At 40.1% G+C, this 19,485-nt stretch overlaps 1 protein-coding gene across 1 annotated transcript in view; it reads right to left on the bottom strand.

The window, feature by feature from the left end:
* Positions 1 to 19,485, bottom strand: part of LOC134448057 (PHD finger protein rhinoceros-like) — a 40,607-nt gene that overhangs the window by 15,600 nt on the left and 5,522 nt on the right. The window contains exons 8-13 of the mRNA XM_063197818.1: positions 18,992 to 19,016; positions 18,632 to 18,722; positions 17,719 to 17,831; positions 15,481 to 15,541; positions 15,086 to 15,155; positions 14,069 to 14,096 (exon numbers count right to left, since the gene is read on the bottom strand). Of these exons, the coding sequence (XP_063053888.1) occupies positions 14,069 to 14,096; positions 15,086 to 15,155; positions 15,481 to 15,541; positions 17,719 to 17,831; positions 18,632 to 18,722; positions 18,992 to 19,016 (388 nt within the window). The remainder of the gene's footprint in view (positions 1 to 14,068; positions 14,097 to 15,085; positions 15,156 to 15,480; positions 15,542 to 17,718; positions 17,832 to 18,631; positions 18,723 to 18,991; positions 19,017 to 19,485) is intronic.

Below are 19,485 nucleotides of genomic sequence, written 5' to 3'. Positions count from 1 at the left end.
AAAATAAGGAAGTGCCTATGCAGTAAATCCGAATATCATAGTAAGGAGGTACCCATGACCAAGAATGGTACCCAAATGACTTTCCATAGCCGGTCATATTTGCAGTAGGCAAACGATGGTTACTTCACTATCTCAGAAGTCCGCTGGAGTTCGACAACTGCATGGCCAGTGGTCATTAGTGTCATAAGGGTGTCCTCCAGTTATGTAAATGACTAGTGTCTGTCTTAGTTTCTACATAGAAGCTACTGGTCAGGGCGCCAAGTGGTAGCTCCTGGTAAGAAGGCAGTGCCTATCACAGGTTTCGGATGCAACCCCATCTGTTAGTATGATCTGATTCAGTGAATGGCTGGAGCAAAATATCTGGCAGTAGATAGGGCTGCCTGAAGCTTGGCTGCCAATTGATACTTCATGCAGGTCATTGTTTTTGTGCTTTTTAAAATTATATTGCATCTCTTATTATTAATGTTAAAGGTCCTGTGTGTAACATTGTACAAGTTTATTTCCAGAATTTATGTTGCCCATTCAGTAATTCATCTTTTTCATGAATATTTATTGCTAAAATCAATTTCCAAATATTTATTAGTATGCTTGCCCCTATCGTTTCCTCACTTACCCAGTGTTGTTACAATGATCCGGCTCAGTCCATAGTGGCTCGGGTAACTCGGTCTGTAGATTGGAGCTTGTACTTTGTTCAGGAGTACCTCAAACTCTCTAGCGCCACCAACAGGAAAACGGTAACTTTTGAACCATAGGTCCGATTTACAAAAACTTGGTAGGCTATCCCTGGAATCCTTCGACCAAGACAAATCCAGTGCACTCTTTGACTTCATTTTCCAGCAGCATAGTTTTCACACCATTTGGAATTTTGCGAAACAGGAAGTTAGCTCATATCTCGGGAACGCTTACTCGTTACTAAACTGTGTCCCTGTCCCCAGAGGACACACACGAATTTAGGTGCAAATCGGTCTCTAGGGGGCGCCACAAATAGCAAAAAAGTGTTATGGCCCATATTGAAGACTCTAAACAGGAAGCTAATAGAATGATGCTCCACCCACAATTTTGTCCCCTTTCCAAAGAAATTTTGTCAGGAGACGACATTTTCAGAGCGATTGCTAAATCTGTGAGTGTACAGCAGCCAGTCAAAATTGACAGCAAAGGTGCCAAACAAGAAGTTATCTTATATTTCGGCAACGCCCACTCGTATCACAACCAAATTCAGAACACATGATGTCCACTTTCCCCAGGACACACTGAATTTGGTGCAAATCAGCAACTAGAGGGTACTGCAATAAGCGAAAATGTGTTTTTGCCCATATTGAAGATGCTAAACAGGAAGTTAGCTTATATCTTGACAGACTTTTGATGTAGGGCCATTATGTACAAATCTGGTACACTTGCATCCCAACCCCAATTGAGACACACTATAGAGAACTCTACAGAAATAAAACATGTTTTTGGCCTTTCTCTGATTGTGTGTTTTGGTTAAACAATGTGTGACTGTGCATGTGCGTTGTGCATGCATGAAAGGCAACACATGCATAAAGGGCAATGCATGCATGAAGGGCAGCGCATGCATGAAGGGCAACGCATGCATGAAAGCCAAGCATACTCCAGCATTTTCTGAGGAATGGGAGTTGGTACTGTGTTTTAAGGTACCTCAAACTCTCTAATGCCTCCAACAGGAAAATTGTAACTTTGAACCATAGGTCCGATTTTCAAAAAGTTGGTATCCCTAGAATCCTTGGGCCAAGAAAAATCCAAAACACCCCATGATGTCATTTTTTGCCAGTATGGTTTTCCACTTAGAATTTTGTCAAAATCAATAAAAAGCCCGCTGGAGTCACGTGATCATCAGGACAAGATGGCAGCATAGTTTTTGCGCTCCTCGACCCCGACCTGAATATTTCGATATTAATCACCATTACGAGAGCCATTTTGTTTATTTTTCAGTTTAGTATTGTCTATTTAGTTGAAATGACTGAGTCGAGCAAGAAAACCGGTCCTTCAGCGAAATCTAAGGCTGCTGCAGCAGGGCGTGCTGCTGACATTGAAGCCATCCTCGAACAGCAACGCGACTACCTCGACACCCGTTTCAACCAACTGCAAGAAATGGGTAAAGATACTGAGGGGAAACTGGATACGATACAGATGGAGCTTGTGACATTGAGAGAGAGTATTGGGACTGTGAATAAGGACATTGGAAAGTTACGGTCTAAAGTGACCGAAAACAAAGCAGTGCTTAGCAGGCACGAGTCGGTGCTAGAACAACTTGAGAGGAAGTTAGCTGAAATGGAGGATCGCAGCAGACGGTGTAACGTCCGCATAGTGGGTTTAGTCGAGGGGGCAGAAGGATCCAATGCTGTGCATTTTCTCACACAAACTCTGCCAAAATGGTTCCCCTCCCTGAAAGATTGCCCACTCGAAATCATGCGGGCGCATCGCATTAGACCGAGAGATGAAGCCAACCGACAGGGCCCTCGCACTTTGATCTTCAATGTCCTGCGCTTCACCACCTGTGAACGTATCTTGCGTGCAGCGAAGAAGAAGACGGTTACCATTGGGGGAAAGAGTATTCGTTTGTCACCAGACTACAGCAACTACACCCTGAAGAGGAGACATGCTTTTTCACATGCCATGGACATGGCAAGGGCTAAGGGTGTGTTTTTCTCCCTCCGCTATCCGGCCACTCTGAGGGTAAAAGTTGGAGGGCAGACGGAGTTTTTCGAGTCCCCTGCGGATGCTGAATCCTTTGTCAACATGCAGCCAGCCATCATCATGCCACCTTCCACGGAGGTGGAGGAACAGCAGGATGATGCTACAGGTACACAGGAGGAATCCTGAGAGAGTAACCAATGCTCGTCTGGTATGTGTTCAGCTATTTCTCGGCTTCGGTCGCTGGTTCATAATCACGGCATAATTACAATGTAATAACTGGACTTTTCTGACGCAGCTCTGAAACGCGTTTGTCTGGCAATATTCTACACGCCCATATGTTCTCAGTTTAATCACTTAACTTACTATGTAGAATTGTCAGTTTGCTTTTCTGTCATGGACTATTTTTGGACTTTATCTGAATCAGCCTTCTATAGCACCAGTGCTATCATGTTTGTCACATTGCTGTCAGTTAGCTTGACATTATTACACGTAACCTAGGCATGTTAGCCTCGTTTCGGTTTTGTTTGCTGATGTTAAGGGGTTGGGGTCTTAAGTATGCTGCCCCATATCCTACATGGTCACGGATATGAGTGAAGTTTATGTTTTTACCCGCCAATTTTATTTTATATTGTGTCTTTTATTTTCTTTTTTGTTATTTGTCCCGTGTTTGTACTGTCACGGTCTCAGTCTTAAGGGGGAGATCCACGAGCCTAGGCTCTTGTGGAGGGAGGATAGAATGGGGGTGTATTTTTCCACGAATATAGGCCTACTGCCGGGAGATAGTCGCCAAGGTCTGGTAATATCATCGTTAACATTATTTTGCTTTCATTTGAGACTTTATTGGGATGATAATGGGTGAGCTGACGATTTTTGTGTGGAATTGTGATGGTCTGAATATTCCACATAAGCGTACAAGTGTTTTGGCGATGCTTCGTCGCAAGAAAATTGATATTGCACTTTTACAGGAGACTCATTTACTTGAAAAAGACTCCAAACGCTTAGCAAATAAATTCTATCACGTTGTTGCTTCCTCATCGTACCACACAAAGACTAGAGGGGTGGCAGTGGTGGCGAGACGCAGTCTCCCACTCAAAGTGTTGGACATGTGGGCAGATGGGGAGGGTAGAGTAGTAATGGTTAAAGTAGATTTATATGGAAAGACAATTGCTCTCATGTCTGTCTATGCTCCTAACAAATATGATAAGTGCTTTTTTGATCACTTAATGCAAAAAATGCTTGAATTGAATGATTGTTATATATTGGTCGGGGCAGACATGAATGCTGTTTTAGATACACATTCTGACCGTTCTCACCCAAATGCTTCTGGGGACCAAGTGCAAGCTACTGCTGCCCTACAAGCTCTAGTGTCAAATTTAAGTCTTATAGACATATGGCGATCGATTAACCCTGCTCTTAAGGACTTCTCATTTTTTTCATACAGACATAAAACCTCGTCAAGAATTGATTTTCTTTTTTCTTCCCCACAACTATTTGAAACGGTAAATTCTGCAGTATTACTTCCTGTTGCCCTGTCTGACCACAAAGGGGTCTTATGTCATACTACTCTTAGCTCCATGACGAAGAGGGCCACAAGGTGGCGCTTTAATTCCTCATTGTTGAGGAATGAGGAATACAAAACCCAATTTATCATTGAGCTAGAGGAATTCCTTTCCTTCAATATTGGGTCAGTTCAAGATTCTAGAATTTTATGGGATGCTGTGAAGGGATTTATCAGAAGTAATTCTATAAGATTTAGCTCCAATTTGCGAAAAGCTAAGTCTACTAAACTGCAATCACTAGAAACAGAATTATCTAAGCTTAATATCATTTTGCAAAATAATTACTCTGAGCAGGTGGAAACCCAACATAGTATTATTAAGAAAGAAATAAACAATATTTTGAAACAACAATCTGAATTCTTGATACACAGAACCAGGCAACGATATTATTTTCATGGTTCAAGGCCTAGTCATTTACTAGCAATGAGAATCAGGTCAAACGACCGCTTTGCGGACATTCCAGCTATTAAATCAGCAAGTGGCAACATTACTACAAACCCTAAACATATAAATCAGGCATTTCAGGATTTTTATTCCAGTTTATATAAATCAGAGGTTCAATCAGACCAGGAGAAATGTAAGGACTTTCTCAGGCAACTTGATTTACCACAATTAGCTACAGAAGATGCTTTGAGGCTTGACCAGCCCTTAACACTCGACGAATTACAGGAAGCAGTTGCCTCCATGCAAACGAACAAATCCCCAGGGACAGATGGGATACCTCCTGAATTCTATTTGACATTCTGGGGAATGCTAGGCCCTTTGCTTCTAGAGATGATTACAGCTTCAATTGAAAGTGGTTCTTTCTCTCGAGACGTTAATACTGCATTAATATCATTGCTGTTGAAGAAAGATAAGGACCCTGCAGACTGTGCTAGCTACAGACCTCTTAGTTTATTAAACTCAGATCTCAAAATATATGCTAAACTACTTGCCAGACGTATTCAACAATACATGCCTTTCCTAATCCATTGTGATCAGACTGGATTTATTAAATCCAGACTGGCTTCTGACAATGTTAGGCGGCTTCTACATGTAATTGATGCTGCGTCTAGTTTGGAAACACCTGTGGCCGTGTTGTCTTTAGATGCAATGAAGGCCTTTGACCGCACAGAATGGACCTTCCTATGGTCTGTTTTGGAGCATATGGGTTTTGGTACTAATTTCATTCATATGGTCCAGGTCTTGTACTCTAACCCTACAGCGCAAGTGTTGACTGGACATATATATTCTACACCATTCCCTATCTCCAGGTCATCTCGTCAAGGTTGCCCCTTGAGTCCGTCGCTTTTTGCCCTGTCCCTTGAACCTCTAGCGCAGATGATCAGACAGACAGCCACCATTGAACCTATCTCCATCCACAATAGTTATCATAAAGTTTCTTTATTTGCAGATGACATACTACTCTTTATGGAAAATCCAATGCAATCTATACCTAACCTATTAGTAGCCTGTGACCAGTTTGGTGCTCTTTCTGGATTTAAGATTAACTGGTCCAAATCAGCATTATTGCCCCTCAACAATGCTGCGAGAGAGCTGCCTTTTCCCACTGATATCCCTGTGGTCCAACACTTCCAATACCTTGGCGTTCAAATTTTCCCGTCGTTGAGCCGTATCACATCTCACAATTTTTCTGAAATATATAAAAATATTAAATCTGATATGGACAGATGGATCTCTCTCCCTTCTTCTCTTCAAGCACGTATTGCCATGGTTAAAATGAATATTTTACCGAGAATTAATTTTATTAGTTCTATGGTACCCTTATGCCCGCCTACAACTTACTGGAAAACTCTTCATTCTGATATTTCCAAGTTCATTTGGAATAAAAAGCGCCCACGTCTTAAACTTTCCACTTTGCAAAGGAATAGGGAGGATGGTGGTTTAGCAGTCCCCAATTTCAAGTATTATTTTTGGTCTTTTGTCCTTCGTCCACTTTTGGTTTGGCGTGATGCAGATACACCTGTATCTTGGCGTGATTTAGAAAATAATATAGTGAAGCCATTGAGTCTAGAAGATGCACTTTTTTCCAACATCTCTAACAAACAAGCTTCTTTACGCTTTGGCCCTATAGTATCTAATGTTCTTCGTACATGGCGTCTAGTGGAATCTGAATGTAAAATGTCCTTCAAATGGCACACTTTTTCCCCTCTCTTCAACAACAATGGATTGCTAATTGGTGGAAGACCTATCTCCTCTTCTTATTGGAGAAATACTGGCATTCATTATGTGAGAGACCTCTTTAATGATGCTGCTCTGCGTTCCTTTCAAGAACTAAAAAATGCCTTCAACCTACCAGGTTCATCCTTTTTCTTTTATTTGCAGATCAGGTCAGCCCTCAAGGCTTATGGTGTTCCGTGGCAACAACCCCTTCCTGTCCACCCCCTATATAGGAGGATCACTGTACAAAACAAAACTAAGGGTTTGGTAACTTCACTATATAAATGTATCCTTGAGTCTTCTTATACAAAACTACCATTAGATAGAGTGTGGCGGTCTGACTATCCTAATTTGGATACCGAATTTGAGTGGGAGGATGTTTGGGACAACATTAAAGAGGCTTCTCGTAATCCCAATCATCAATTGATCCATTTTAATTTCATACACCGAACCTATCTCACACCTCGCAAGCTACATGCCATGGGTTTAAGAGACTCTCCCTTATGTTCTCTCTGTACACAAAATGTACCTGGAACTTTCCTCCATATGATATGGGATTGCCCACCGGTGGCTCAGTTTTGGTCTAGGGTTGCAGCCACACTTTCTAATTTACTATCAGCGACAGTACCAGTTGATGTGCCAGTGTTGTTACTGAATGACCCGGCTGAATTGAATATTGATAGGTTGAAGAAGCGCATTGTATTAGCTGGCCTGACAGCTGCTAAAAAAATGATTGTATTAAGGTGGAAACCCCCCCAAGTGCTCAGCACCAGACAGTGGATTCTGTCGTTTTTGGATGTAGTTTATTTAGAACTATCAACAGCTCGGGTTCATGGAGCTACTGAAAAGACTCTAAACAGCTGGCTTCTTGTAGCTGACTCTCTGAAGCAAATTATTAGATGATTTATCTGTACTGTCTAATTGCGGTACTTATTCCAGGTTATTATAAATCTCTCCCTTGTATTTTGCATGTCTTTGTCTTGTATGTTTTTCTTTGTTGTTGGTTATGTATGTCCCATTGGCACAACTTGGCGGGTGTGCCTATGGTTATTTTTCTTTGGTTGTTCTTGTTTTTGATTTTGTTTTTATTTTTATTGTTATTGTTATTGTTGTTTTGTTTGTACTATCAAGCAACCTTCTGGTGCTGATGTGTGTGGGTTTTTTTTTCTAGGGGATTGGTGGAGGGATTTGTAGCAGGTGGGTATTTGAGAGGGGAGGGGGGGGGGTGGGTTCCTACTTGCTGTACTCTACTGTGTTTTTGGTAATTCTGCACTATTTGTTGTAACCATTGGAATATAAAAATTTAATAAACATTTGATCACAAAAAAAAAAAAAATAAAAAGCCCGCTCCGCCCACAATTTTTGTCCGATTATCACAAAAAAATGGATTGATTGATGGAACTGTCTGTGCACAGGAGCCAATCAAATTTGGCGGTGAAGACACTAAATAGGAACTGAACTCATATCTTGGCAACGCCTACTCCTATCACAACTAAATTTGATACACATAATCTTCACTATCCCAAGAGAATAATATCAAATATGGTTCCATTTGGCCAATAGGGGGCATTGCAATGGCCCATACTGAAGATGTCAAACAGGAAGCTAGTTCATATCTTGACAGCCCTTTGATCTATCACCACCAAATTTGGTACACTTGACCTTCCCCACCCCCAAAGAAGAGACCCCAAATTGTCGTGCAATCATCCAACATGGCCTCCAGGGGCGCACTACAATAAGGAAGCATGTTTTTGGCCATTCTCTGATAGTGATAGTGATGTGTGGAAATAAGCTCATATCTTGACAGCTCTTAAATGTATCAAAAACTAATTTAATACATTTGACCTACCCAACCCCCAAGGAAAACACACAAAATTATCATGTAATCAACATGGCCTTAATGGGGTGCTTCAAATACAAAACGTTTTTGGCCTTTCTCTGTTGGTGTGTTTAGTTTAGGGTTTGTTTAGGGTGTTTGTGTGTTGCACATGCATGATGGGCAACACATGCATGAAAGGCAGCACATGCATGAAGGGCAACGCATGCATGAAGGACAACACATGCATGAAGGGCAAGCATATGTTCTCAGTTTAATCACTTAACTTACTATGTAGAATTGTCAGTTTGCTTTTCTGTCATGGACTATTTTTGGACTTTATCTGAATCAGCCTTCTATAGCACCAGTGCTATCATGTTTGTCACATTGCTGTCAGTTAGCTTGACATTATTACACGTAACCTAGGCATGTTAGCCTCGTTTCGGTTTTGTTTTCTGATGTTAAGGGGTTGGGGTCTTAAGTATGCTGCCCCATATCCTACATGGTCACGGATATGAGTGAAGTTTATGTTTTTACCCGCCAATTTTATTTTATATTGTGTCTTTTATTTTCTTTTTTGTTATTTGTCCCGTGTTTGTACTGTCACGGTCTCAGTCTTAAGGGGGAGATCCACGAGCCTAGGCTCTTGTGGAGGCAGGATAGAATGGGGGAGTATTTTTCCACGAATATAGGCCTACTGCCGGGAGACAGTCGCCAAGGTCTGGTAATATCATCGTTAACATTATTTTGCTTTCATTTGAGACTTTATTGGGATGATAATGGGTGAGCTGACGATTTTTGTGTGGAATTGTGATGGTCTGAATATTCCACATAAGCGTACAAGTGTTTTGGCGATGCTTCGTCGCAAGAAAATTGATATTGCACTTTTACAGGAGACTCATTTACTTGAAAAAGACTCCAAACGCTTAGCAAATAAATTCTATCACGTTGTTGCTTCCTCATCGTACCACACAAAGACTAGAGGGGTGGCAGTGGTGGCGAGACGCAGTCTCCCACTCAAAGTGTTGGACATGTGGGCAGATGGGGAGGGTAGAGTAGTAATGGTTAAAGTAGATTTATATGGAAAGACAATTGCTCTCATGTCTGTCTATGCTCCTAACAAATATGATAAGTGCTTTTTTGATCACTTAATGCAAAAAATGCTTGAATTGAATGATTGTTATATATTGGTCGGGGCAGACATGAATGCTGTTTTAGATACACATTCTGACCGTTCTCACCCAAATGCTTCTGGGGACCAAGTGCAAGCTACTGCTGCCCTACAAGCTCTAGTGTCAAATTTAAGTCTTATAGACATATGGCGATCGATTAACCCTGCTCTTAAGGACTTCTCATTTTTTTCATACAGACATAAAACCTCGTCAAGAATTGATTTTCTTTTTTCTTCCCCACAACTATTTGAAACGGTAAATTCTGCAGTATTACTTCCTGTTGCCCTGTCTGACCACAAAGGGGTCTTATGTCATACTACTCTTAGCTCCATGACGAAGAGGGCCACAAGGTGGCGCTTTAATTCCTCATTGTTGAGGAATGAGGAATACAAAACCCAATTTATCATTGAGCTAGAGGAATTCCTTTCCTTCAATATTGGGTCAGTTCAAGATTCTAGAATTTTATGGGATGCTGTGAAGGGATTTATCAGAAGTAATTCTATAAGATTTAGCTCCAATTTGCGAAAAGCTAAGTCTACTAAACTGCAATCACTAGAAACAGAATTATCTAAGCTTAATATCATTTTGCAAAATAATTACTCTGAGCAGGTGGAAACCCAACATAGTATTATTAAGAAAGAAATAAACAATATTTTGAAACAACAATCTGAATTCTTGATACACAGAACCAGGCAACGATATTATTTTCATGGTTCAAGGCCTAGTCATTTACTAGCAATGAGAATCAGGTCAAACGACCGCTTTGCGGACATTCCAGCTATTAAATCAGCAAGTGGCAACATTACTACAAACCCTAAACATATAAATCAGGCATTTCAGGATTTTTATTCCAGTTTATATAAATCAGAGGTTCAATCAGACCAGGAGAAATGTAAGGACTTTCTCAGGCAACTTGATTTACCACAATTAGCTACAGAAGATGCTTTGAGGCTTGACCAGCCCTTAACACTCGACGAATTACAGGAAGCAGTTGCCTCCATGCAAACGAACAAATCCCCAGGGACAGATGGGATACCTCCTGAATTCTATTTGACATTCTGGGGAATGCTAGGCCCTTTGCTTCTAGAGATGATTACAGCTTCAATTGAAAGTGGTTCTTTCTCTCGAGACGTTAATACTGCATTAATATCATTGCTGTTGAAGAAAGATAAGGACCCTGCAGACTGTGCTAGCTACAGACCTCTTAGTTTATTAAACTCAGATCTCAAAATATATGCTAAACTACTTGCCAGACGTATTCAACAATACATGCCTTTCCTAATCCATTGTGATCAGACTGGATTTATTAAATCCAGACTGGCTTCTGACAATGTTAGGCGGCTTCTACATGTAATTGATGCTGCGTCTAGTTTGGAAACACCTGTGGCCGTGTTGTCTTTAGATGCAATGAAGGCCTTTGACCGCACAGAATGGACCTTCCTATGGTCTGTTTTGGAGCATATGGGTTTTGGTACTAATTTCATTCATATGGTCCAGGTCTTGTACTCTAACCCTACAGCGCAAGTGTTGACTGGACATATATATTCTACACCATTCCCTATCTCCAGGTCATCTCGTCAAGGTTGCCCCTTGAGTCCGTCGCTTTTTGCCCTGTCCCTTGAACCTCTAGCGCAGATGATCAGACAGACAGCCACCATTGAACCTATCTCCATCCACAATAGTTATCATAAAGTTTCTTTATTTGCAGATGACATACTACTCTTTATGGAAAATCCAATGCAATCTATACCTAACCTATTAGTAGCCTGTGACCAGTTTGGTGCTCTTTCTGGATTTAAGATTAACTGGTCCAAATCAGCATTATTGCCCCTCAACAATGCTGCGAGAGAGCTGCCTTTTCCCACTGATATCCCTGTGGTCCAACACTTCCAATACCTTGGCGTTCAAATTTTCCCGTCGTTGAGCCGTATCACATCTCACAATTTTTCTGAAATATATAAAAATATTAAATCTGATATGGACAGATGGATCTCTCTCCCTTCTTCTCTTCAAGCACGTATTGCCATGGTTAAAATGAATATTTTACCGAGAATTAATTTTATTAGTTCTATGGTACCCTTATGCCCGCCTACAACTTACTGGAAAACTCTTCATTCTGATATTTCCAAGTTCATTTGGAATAAAAAGCGCCCACGTCTTAAACTTTCCACTTTGCAAAGGAATAGGGAGGATGGTGGTTTAGCAGTCCCCAATTTCAAGTATTATTTTTGGTCTTTTGTCCTTCGTCCACTTTTGGTTTGGCGTGATGCAGATACACCTGTATCTTGGCGTGATTTAGAAAATAATATAGTGAAGCCATTGAGTCTAGAAGATGCACTTTTTTCCAACATCTCTAACAAACAAGCTTCTTTACGCTTTGGCCCTATAGTATCTAATGTTCTTCGTACATGGCGTCTAGTGGAATCTGAATGTAAAATGTCCTTCAAATGGCACACTTTTTCCCTCTCTTCAACAACAATGGATTGCTAATTGGTGGAAGACCTATCTCCTCTTCTTATTGGAGAAATACTGGCATTCATTATGTGAGAGACCTCTTTAATGATGCTGCTCTGCGTTCCTTTCAAGAACTAAAAAATGCCTTCAACCTACCAGGTTCATCCTTTTTCTTTTATTTGCAGATCAGGTCAGCCCTCAAGGCTTATGGTGTTCCGTGGCAACAACCCCTTCCTGTCCACCCCCTATATAGGAGGATCACTGTACAAAACAAAACTAAGGGTTTGGTAACTTCACTATATAAATGTATCCTTGAGTCTTCTTATACAAAACTACCATTAGATAGAGTGTGGCGGTCTGACTATCCTAATTTGGATACCGAATTTGAGTGGGAGGATGTTTGGGACAACATTAAAGAGGCTTCTCGTAATCCCAATCATCAATTGATCCATTTTAATTTCATACACCGAACCTATCTCACACCTCGCAAGCTACATGCCATGGGTTTAAGAGACTCTCCCTTATGTTCTCTCTGTACACAAAATGTACCTGGAACTTTCCTCCATATGATATGGGATTGCCCACCGGTGGCTCAGTTTTGGTCTAGGGTTGCAGCCACACTTTCTAATTTACTATCAGCGACAGTACCAGTTGATGTGCCAGTGTTGTTACTGAATGACCCGGCTGAATTGAATATTGATAGGTTGAAGAAGCGCATTGTATTAGCTGGCCTGACAGCTGCTAAAAAAATGATTGTATTAAGGTGGAAACCCCCCCAAGTGCTCAGCACCAGACAGTGGATTCTGTCGTTTTTGGATGTAGTTTATTTAGAACTATCAACAGCTCGGGTTCATGGAGCTACTGAAAAGACTCTAAACAGCTGGCTTCTTGTAGCTGACTCTCTGAAGCAAATTATTAGATGATTTATCTGTACTGTCTAATTGCGGTACTTATTCCAGATTATTATAAATCTCTCCCTTGTATTTTGTATGTCTTTGTCTTGTATGTTTTTCTTTGTTGTTGGTTATGTATGTCCCATTGGCACAACTTGGCGGGTGTGCCTATGGTTATTTTTCTTTGGTTGTTCTTGTTTTTGATTTTGTTTTTATTTTTATTGTTATTGTTATTGTTGTTTTGTTTGTACTATCAAGCAACCTTCTGGTGCTGATGTGTGTGGGGTTTTTTAGGGGATTGGTGGAGGGATTTGTAGCAGGTGGGTATTTGAGAGGGGAGGGGGGGGGTGGGTTCCTACTTGCTGTACTCAACTGTGTTTTTGGTAATTCTGCACTATTTGTTGTAACCATTGGAATATAAAAATTTAATAAACATTTGATCACAAAAAAAGATCAATAAAAAGCCCGCTCCGCCCACAATTTTTGCCCACTCCGATTATCAAAAAAAAAATGGATTGATTGATGGAACTGTCTGTGCACAGGAGGCAATCAAATTTGGCGGTGAAGACACCAAACAGGAACTGAACTCATATCTTGGCAACGCCTACTCCAATCACAACTAAATTTGATACACATAATCTTCACTATCCCAAGAGAATAATATCAAATACGGTTCCATTTGGCCAATAGGGGGCATTGCAATGGCCCATATTGAAGATGTCAAACAGGAAGCTAGTTCATATCTTGACAGCCCTTTGATCTATCACCACCAAATTTGGTACACTTGACCTTATCCACCCCCAAAGAAGAGACCCCAAATTGTCGTGCAATCATCCAACATGGCCTCCAGGGGCGCACTACAATAAGGAAGCATGTTTTTGGCCATTCTCTGATAGTGATAGTGATGTGTGGAAATAAGCTCATATCTTGACAGCTCTTAAATGTATCAAAAACTAATTTAATACATTTGACCTACCCAATCCCCAAGGAAAACACACAAAATTATCATGTAATCAACATGGCCTTAATGGGGTGCTTCAAATACAAAACATTTTTGGCCTTTCTCTGATGGTGTGTTTAGTTTAGGGTTTGTTTAGGGTGTTTGTGTGTTGCACATGCATGATGGGCAACACATGCATGAAGGGCAACACATGCATGAAGGACAACACATGCATGAAGGACAACACATGCATGAAGGGCAAGCATACTTCAGCATTTTCTGTGAGGAAATGCAATCTAGTTATGGCTTGAAAATATACACTTTTCATGCACACAACAGGTGTAACTCAATACTGGAAATAAACTACTAAAATTACACACAGGATGTTTAACGCGTGGGAAAGCAAAAAGTTGACTTACTTTGATTGATTATCATGTCCGCATTGCCCTGAAGGGAAAAGAAAACAATGTACATAAATATATTTACACATATATACTCTACGTTTGAAAGACTACAAATGTAAAAGCCAAATTGGAAATTGCACCCACTCTTGTCTTTGCAACCACAAAGAAGAAAACTTCTTGTCATCATCTTGACTTGGTCTTTCAGCACTGCATATTCGAGTTGAAAATATGTTCTATAGCGTCTATTTGGTCCTACTCTCTGTACTCTCTTAGTGTGGAATTAACGCTTTAGGAAAGACAGTTGATAACTGGTTAACACATTGACATAGTCATTCATTAGACATGTGTCGTTCATTAATGCTGTACGGGCACCGTGCCAAATGTATGTCAAATCTTAAGTCCAGTTTAAGGTCCTGTAAAGCTCTTTAAACAAGACTGGGTGCCGACCAGCCCTTAAAACTGCTCTAGGTCTCCTGTGGGAGGGTTGAGACGGTACAGGTCAAAGGTCAATTACAGCCATTAAGACCGATTACAAGCGTGTCTGGGAGGTCAGACACGAGACCAGGCTACTGTCTGTTACACTATGTTCCTCTGCTTGAGCACTGACCAGCCATGAAGTCTCTAAAAGAGGAAATGTAGGGCACAACTGTGCCTCAAACAGCTCGGGTACTAACGGTTATGTCAGACACTTGTGTTCAAGTCCGGCCCAATATCGCATCCCAATCCTCCAGTCTCGCTCACATTTCCTTCCTCCTCCACTCAAACTGTCCCGTCCAATAAAGGTAAAACATTTTCTTAAAAGACAATACACATCCCACCTCACTGAGGCCGGTTGCAATGCAAGACAAAAGCTTATCTATCAAGGAGAGAGCAGAAGTCTGCACACTGCAACTCCAACCAAAATGTTTAATTAAAGCATACAACCTTTCAACCCATCAACCAGTGAATGGTCTTATTTAATTCAAAGTTGCAGTGTGCAGACCTCTACTAACTCTTTCCTTCAACAACGGCCATAGCCATAGTCCTACTCACCAGGCCATCCCCTTTCAGCACCGGCTGAGGCATCATGCGACCCAGGCCATTCATTATCCAGTCCACCACGCTGCGCACAAAGCACATTGACCAAGAGGACATGTCAGACAAGAATCATACACAACATAGACTCCGTAGCTGAGAACAATCTGAAAAACACTTTTAAGTTAATATTAGGTTATATTTACTAAGATATTTGGTTTAGTATTTTTTCTTAAGTGGTTTACCATGCTTTATTTATCTAACATTTATACTTTTTTTTAACATTTATACTTTTAAAACCTCCAACAAGCACAGTAGTAGTAAAGCCTTCAATAAAAGATTAAAAATGCAGCATGTGGTAGTCATAAAGACACATACACAAATAGGCCTTTACCAGAGGAAAACACACTCACTTTAAGTTCTTTGCGTCGTCCTCATTGACACTGGTGATGGACTCAGGAGGTGGAGAATAAACTATTAGAAAAGGACAGAAAGAATGAATGGATACAGCTCACCATGACACAGAGAGTTCATCACACATGGCACACATAAACAAATAGGCTACATAAATATATACACCGTAAAAAAATGCAGTATTTATATATAACACTTAAGAGTCAACTTGACATCTAGGGTGTGTTTCGTCCCAGAGTACTCCCTAAGCGCTTTATTAACACTGCATGTTTAGTGTTCAACTACATTTCTACAGTGTAAAAATGCAGTGTTAATTCAACACTTAGTCAATGTATCATCCTCTAGAGTGAATTTAGTCTCAGAGTACTCTTTAAGTGCTGAATTAATACTGCATTTTTACTGTGTGCTAAATTAATGTATGTATTGTAAATTAATTAATAGAAAGGTAACACTTCCAAATAAGGGGCCATAATTAACAGCAAAGTAGCTATAACCTAATACTTTAGTAAGGGTTAATAATCATTACTTAACGCCACATTAGACACATATTAATTGCTATTAATGCATATGTCAAACATTAGCAAGCAGTAGTTACTTAACTATTAGATAACTATTACCTTGTGTTACAAGTTCATAGCATAACAAATATTTAACTAATAGATAAGTAAGGGTACAGTAATAGTTAAGTAGCTATTAGGTCATACTTATCTAAGGACCAAAATTAACACTTACTGAATACAAAAGTAAGGCATAACTAATGAATAAATAATACCAAAATATTGTCTGTAAATTGAGTACCCATCATGCACTGCACTTCTTGGAGCTAATATTCTCAGACATTAACTTAATTATCACAAAGGAATGGTTTAGCTTTGCTTCAAAACTATTACTCTTCATAATGTTCTACATTTATTGTAGGGTTTTTACCATTAAAACTAATAAGTGGTATATGAACAAATTACATCTCATCACCCCACCATCATTGAGAAGTGTATGTCCAATCCTTGCTATATAATGGCTCCTGTGGCCATTATTACAGTGATTTGAACGAGTGAAAGCTAGACGTCACAGTAGATAAATACTTAACTATTAGGTATGCGCAGCCAACTCTATTATAAGGGTCCCAAACACCAATACCTATGGATTAATTAACCATTAGTTATCCGCAGCCAACTCTAATATAAGGGTCCCAAACACCAATATCTATCCATTAATTAACCATTAGTTATCCTCAGCCAACTCTATTATAAGGGTCCCAACTCCCAATATTTATGTATTATTTATCCATTAGTTATGCCATATTTTTGTATTAAGTAAGTATTAATTTTGGTCCTTAGTTAAGTATGACCTGATAGCTACTTAACTATTAACTGTGCCCTTAATTATCTATTAGTTAAATAATGATATGCTATTGTTATCTAATAGTTAAGTAACTGCTTACTAATGCTCAACATATGCATTAATAACAATTAATATGTGTCTAATATGGCGTTAAGTAATGAGTATTAACCCTTACTTAAGTATTAGGTTATAGCTACTTTACTGTTAATCATGGCCCCTTATTTGGAAGTGTTACCAATAGAAATAAATGAACAGAACAGCTAGCACAAGTACAGAGACGTTTCAGGTAGAAGAAGAAGTAAAAGAGGAGTAAAAGCCCTCATTAGGTACAGTGGAATAACTGCTGTAATAACTATGTAATATCATGTAACAGTGTCGTACTTAACATCATGAGTTTACTTCTGCCTCTAGCTTAAACATCTCTGTACAAGTAGATCTAGTCGCTAGGGCTGTAACGATACACTCAACTCACGATTCGGTTCGTATCACGATACACCCCACGATACACCCCACGATTTCACATTTGCCAATGTTATAAAATAATATTATGAATAAAACTATGTTGTAGGTAGAATAGGTTACACAGGTTGCGCACAATTTTAAAAAGTTTAAATATAATAATGATGATGATTCGAAGCACCATCACTTCATATCATGTGGTAGTTTTCTGGACTGATGGGTGTCAAAACTTTGAAAGGGTGTATCACGATACTGCCTCCTTGTATCACGATACAGTATCGTGAGTCTTTGTATCACGATTTCTCGGTTCGATACAATATCGTTACAGCCCTACTAGTCGCAATTAAAAACACCTCCTTTACCTCCCCATATTAAGCCGAGGCCATGCGGCGTGGGGAATAGTCTGTAAGCCAGCAGTTTAGAGCCTGCCGCTATACCTTTTTCAGAGCACGGAGTCGCCCTTCGGGAGGTAGGTTCCGAACCCGAAGTGATGCCGGGACGGTGCTGAGGGATGGCATTCTCAACACTGTTCTTTAACCAGTCAATCACTCTAATCAGCCAAACACACACACGCACGCACACACACACACACACACACACACACACACACACACACACACACACACACACACACACACACACACACACACACACGCAGGCAGACACACACACACACACACACACACGCACGCACACACGCACACACACACAAACACACACACACACACACACGCAGGCACACACGCAGGCACACACACACACACACACACACACACACACACACACACACACACACACACACACGCACACACACACACACACAGACACACACACACACAAAAAAAGAGAGAGAGAGAGAGAGAGGAAAGAGAGGGAGAGAGAGAGAGAGATGACATTTTTGCCACATATATTTATATTTTGCCACAGACATTTACAAATAATAAATATTTTTTCTGCATTTCGTCACTCTGTATTTATATACCATACGTGTAATGACAAAGTCTAATCTAATTTATTCTAATCTATTATCCAATAGTATAGGTATATTATAAGAAGGCTATGCTTCAATAAAATCCTGTCTCAGTCTAATAGTAACAGCATTAAGTGACAAATGAGACAAATTTACTCAAAGAGGAAGGGTACTGTCATAAATCATTCACTGTTTTACTGTATCACTGTCATAACACAATTTAGCAGGGATTGAACAACCACATTGACTGGAACAACCACGTTGACACTGTTTGGCTCAATCATTCTTGATAATTAGGGATTACAAACCAACGCTTGGACTTCAGGCAGGTATGAGCCACAGGTATGAACCCGTTTATTCTACTACATACGCCTACTTACTTGGGAGGAAACTGAGGCTGCAGATTGTCAATCTCAGACTCATCGTCTGAGAACAGCTCCACCACGGGAATGTGTGGCAGTGGCTCAGCATCTACAACAAAGGCAAGACAAGGCATGTCTGGTATCACTACAGTGAAGCATGGCAGCTTCAAGAATACAGAGTAGAGTAGAGTAGAGTAGAGTAGAGTAGAGTAGAGTAGAGTAGAGTAGAGTAGAGTAGAGTAGAGTAATCATGGCAGTTTGAAGAATACAGGATATGGGGCAGTTGTGTTATTCTAACTTCAAACAACAATTCCCATTTCAAACATCAATTTGGATATGTTCATTAAATTACAATGGGGTGTGTGTGTGTGTGCATACCTGGAAGGTCTTTCTCTTCATAGACCTAAAAAGAAACATTTTTCGGTAAGAAACATTTTGTGGAGAAGGTATGTTTCTGACAAGCAGGGCTAGTCAATATCATCTACAGGTTAGTATGTGTCTAAGTATGGACATGTACAAAAACGATTATTATGTTATAAATATGAAAGAAATACATACAAAGTGGCACTGGTCAAAATAATCAAAACAAAAAGTGGCAGTGTGCATGAATTGAATGAACTAAATGATATACATTCATAAACTCCAACACCAGGTGGTGCTATTGTTAATTATTGGTCATTTCTGGGAGCAGTAGGTCATACGATACATACAGTAATTCAGTATATAAAGTGACCTTTCTGAAACATGCAAGCCTACTTCTACCCCCTACAACTTTTGAGTCTATATATTCAAATCAAACCTACCTGCACTTATATATACATAAATTCACATAGAAAAATCAATATGGTTACTGAACTAGTAGGCCAGTATTG

The sequence above is a fragment of the Engraulis encrasicolus genome, chromosome 4 (genome assembly GCF_034702125.1).
Source record: "Engraulis encrasicolus isolate BLACKSEA-1 chromosome 4, IST_EnEncr_1.0, whole genome shotgun sequence".
Lineage (NCBI taxonomy): Eukaryota > Metazoa > Chordata > Actinopteri > Clupeiformes > Engraulidae > Engraulis > Engraulis encrasicolus.
This window is presented reverse-complemented; position numbering and strand designations above follow the sequence as displayed.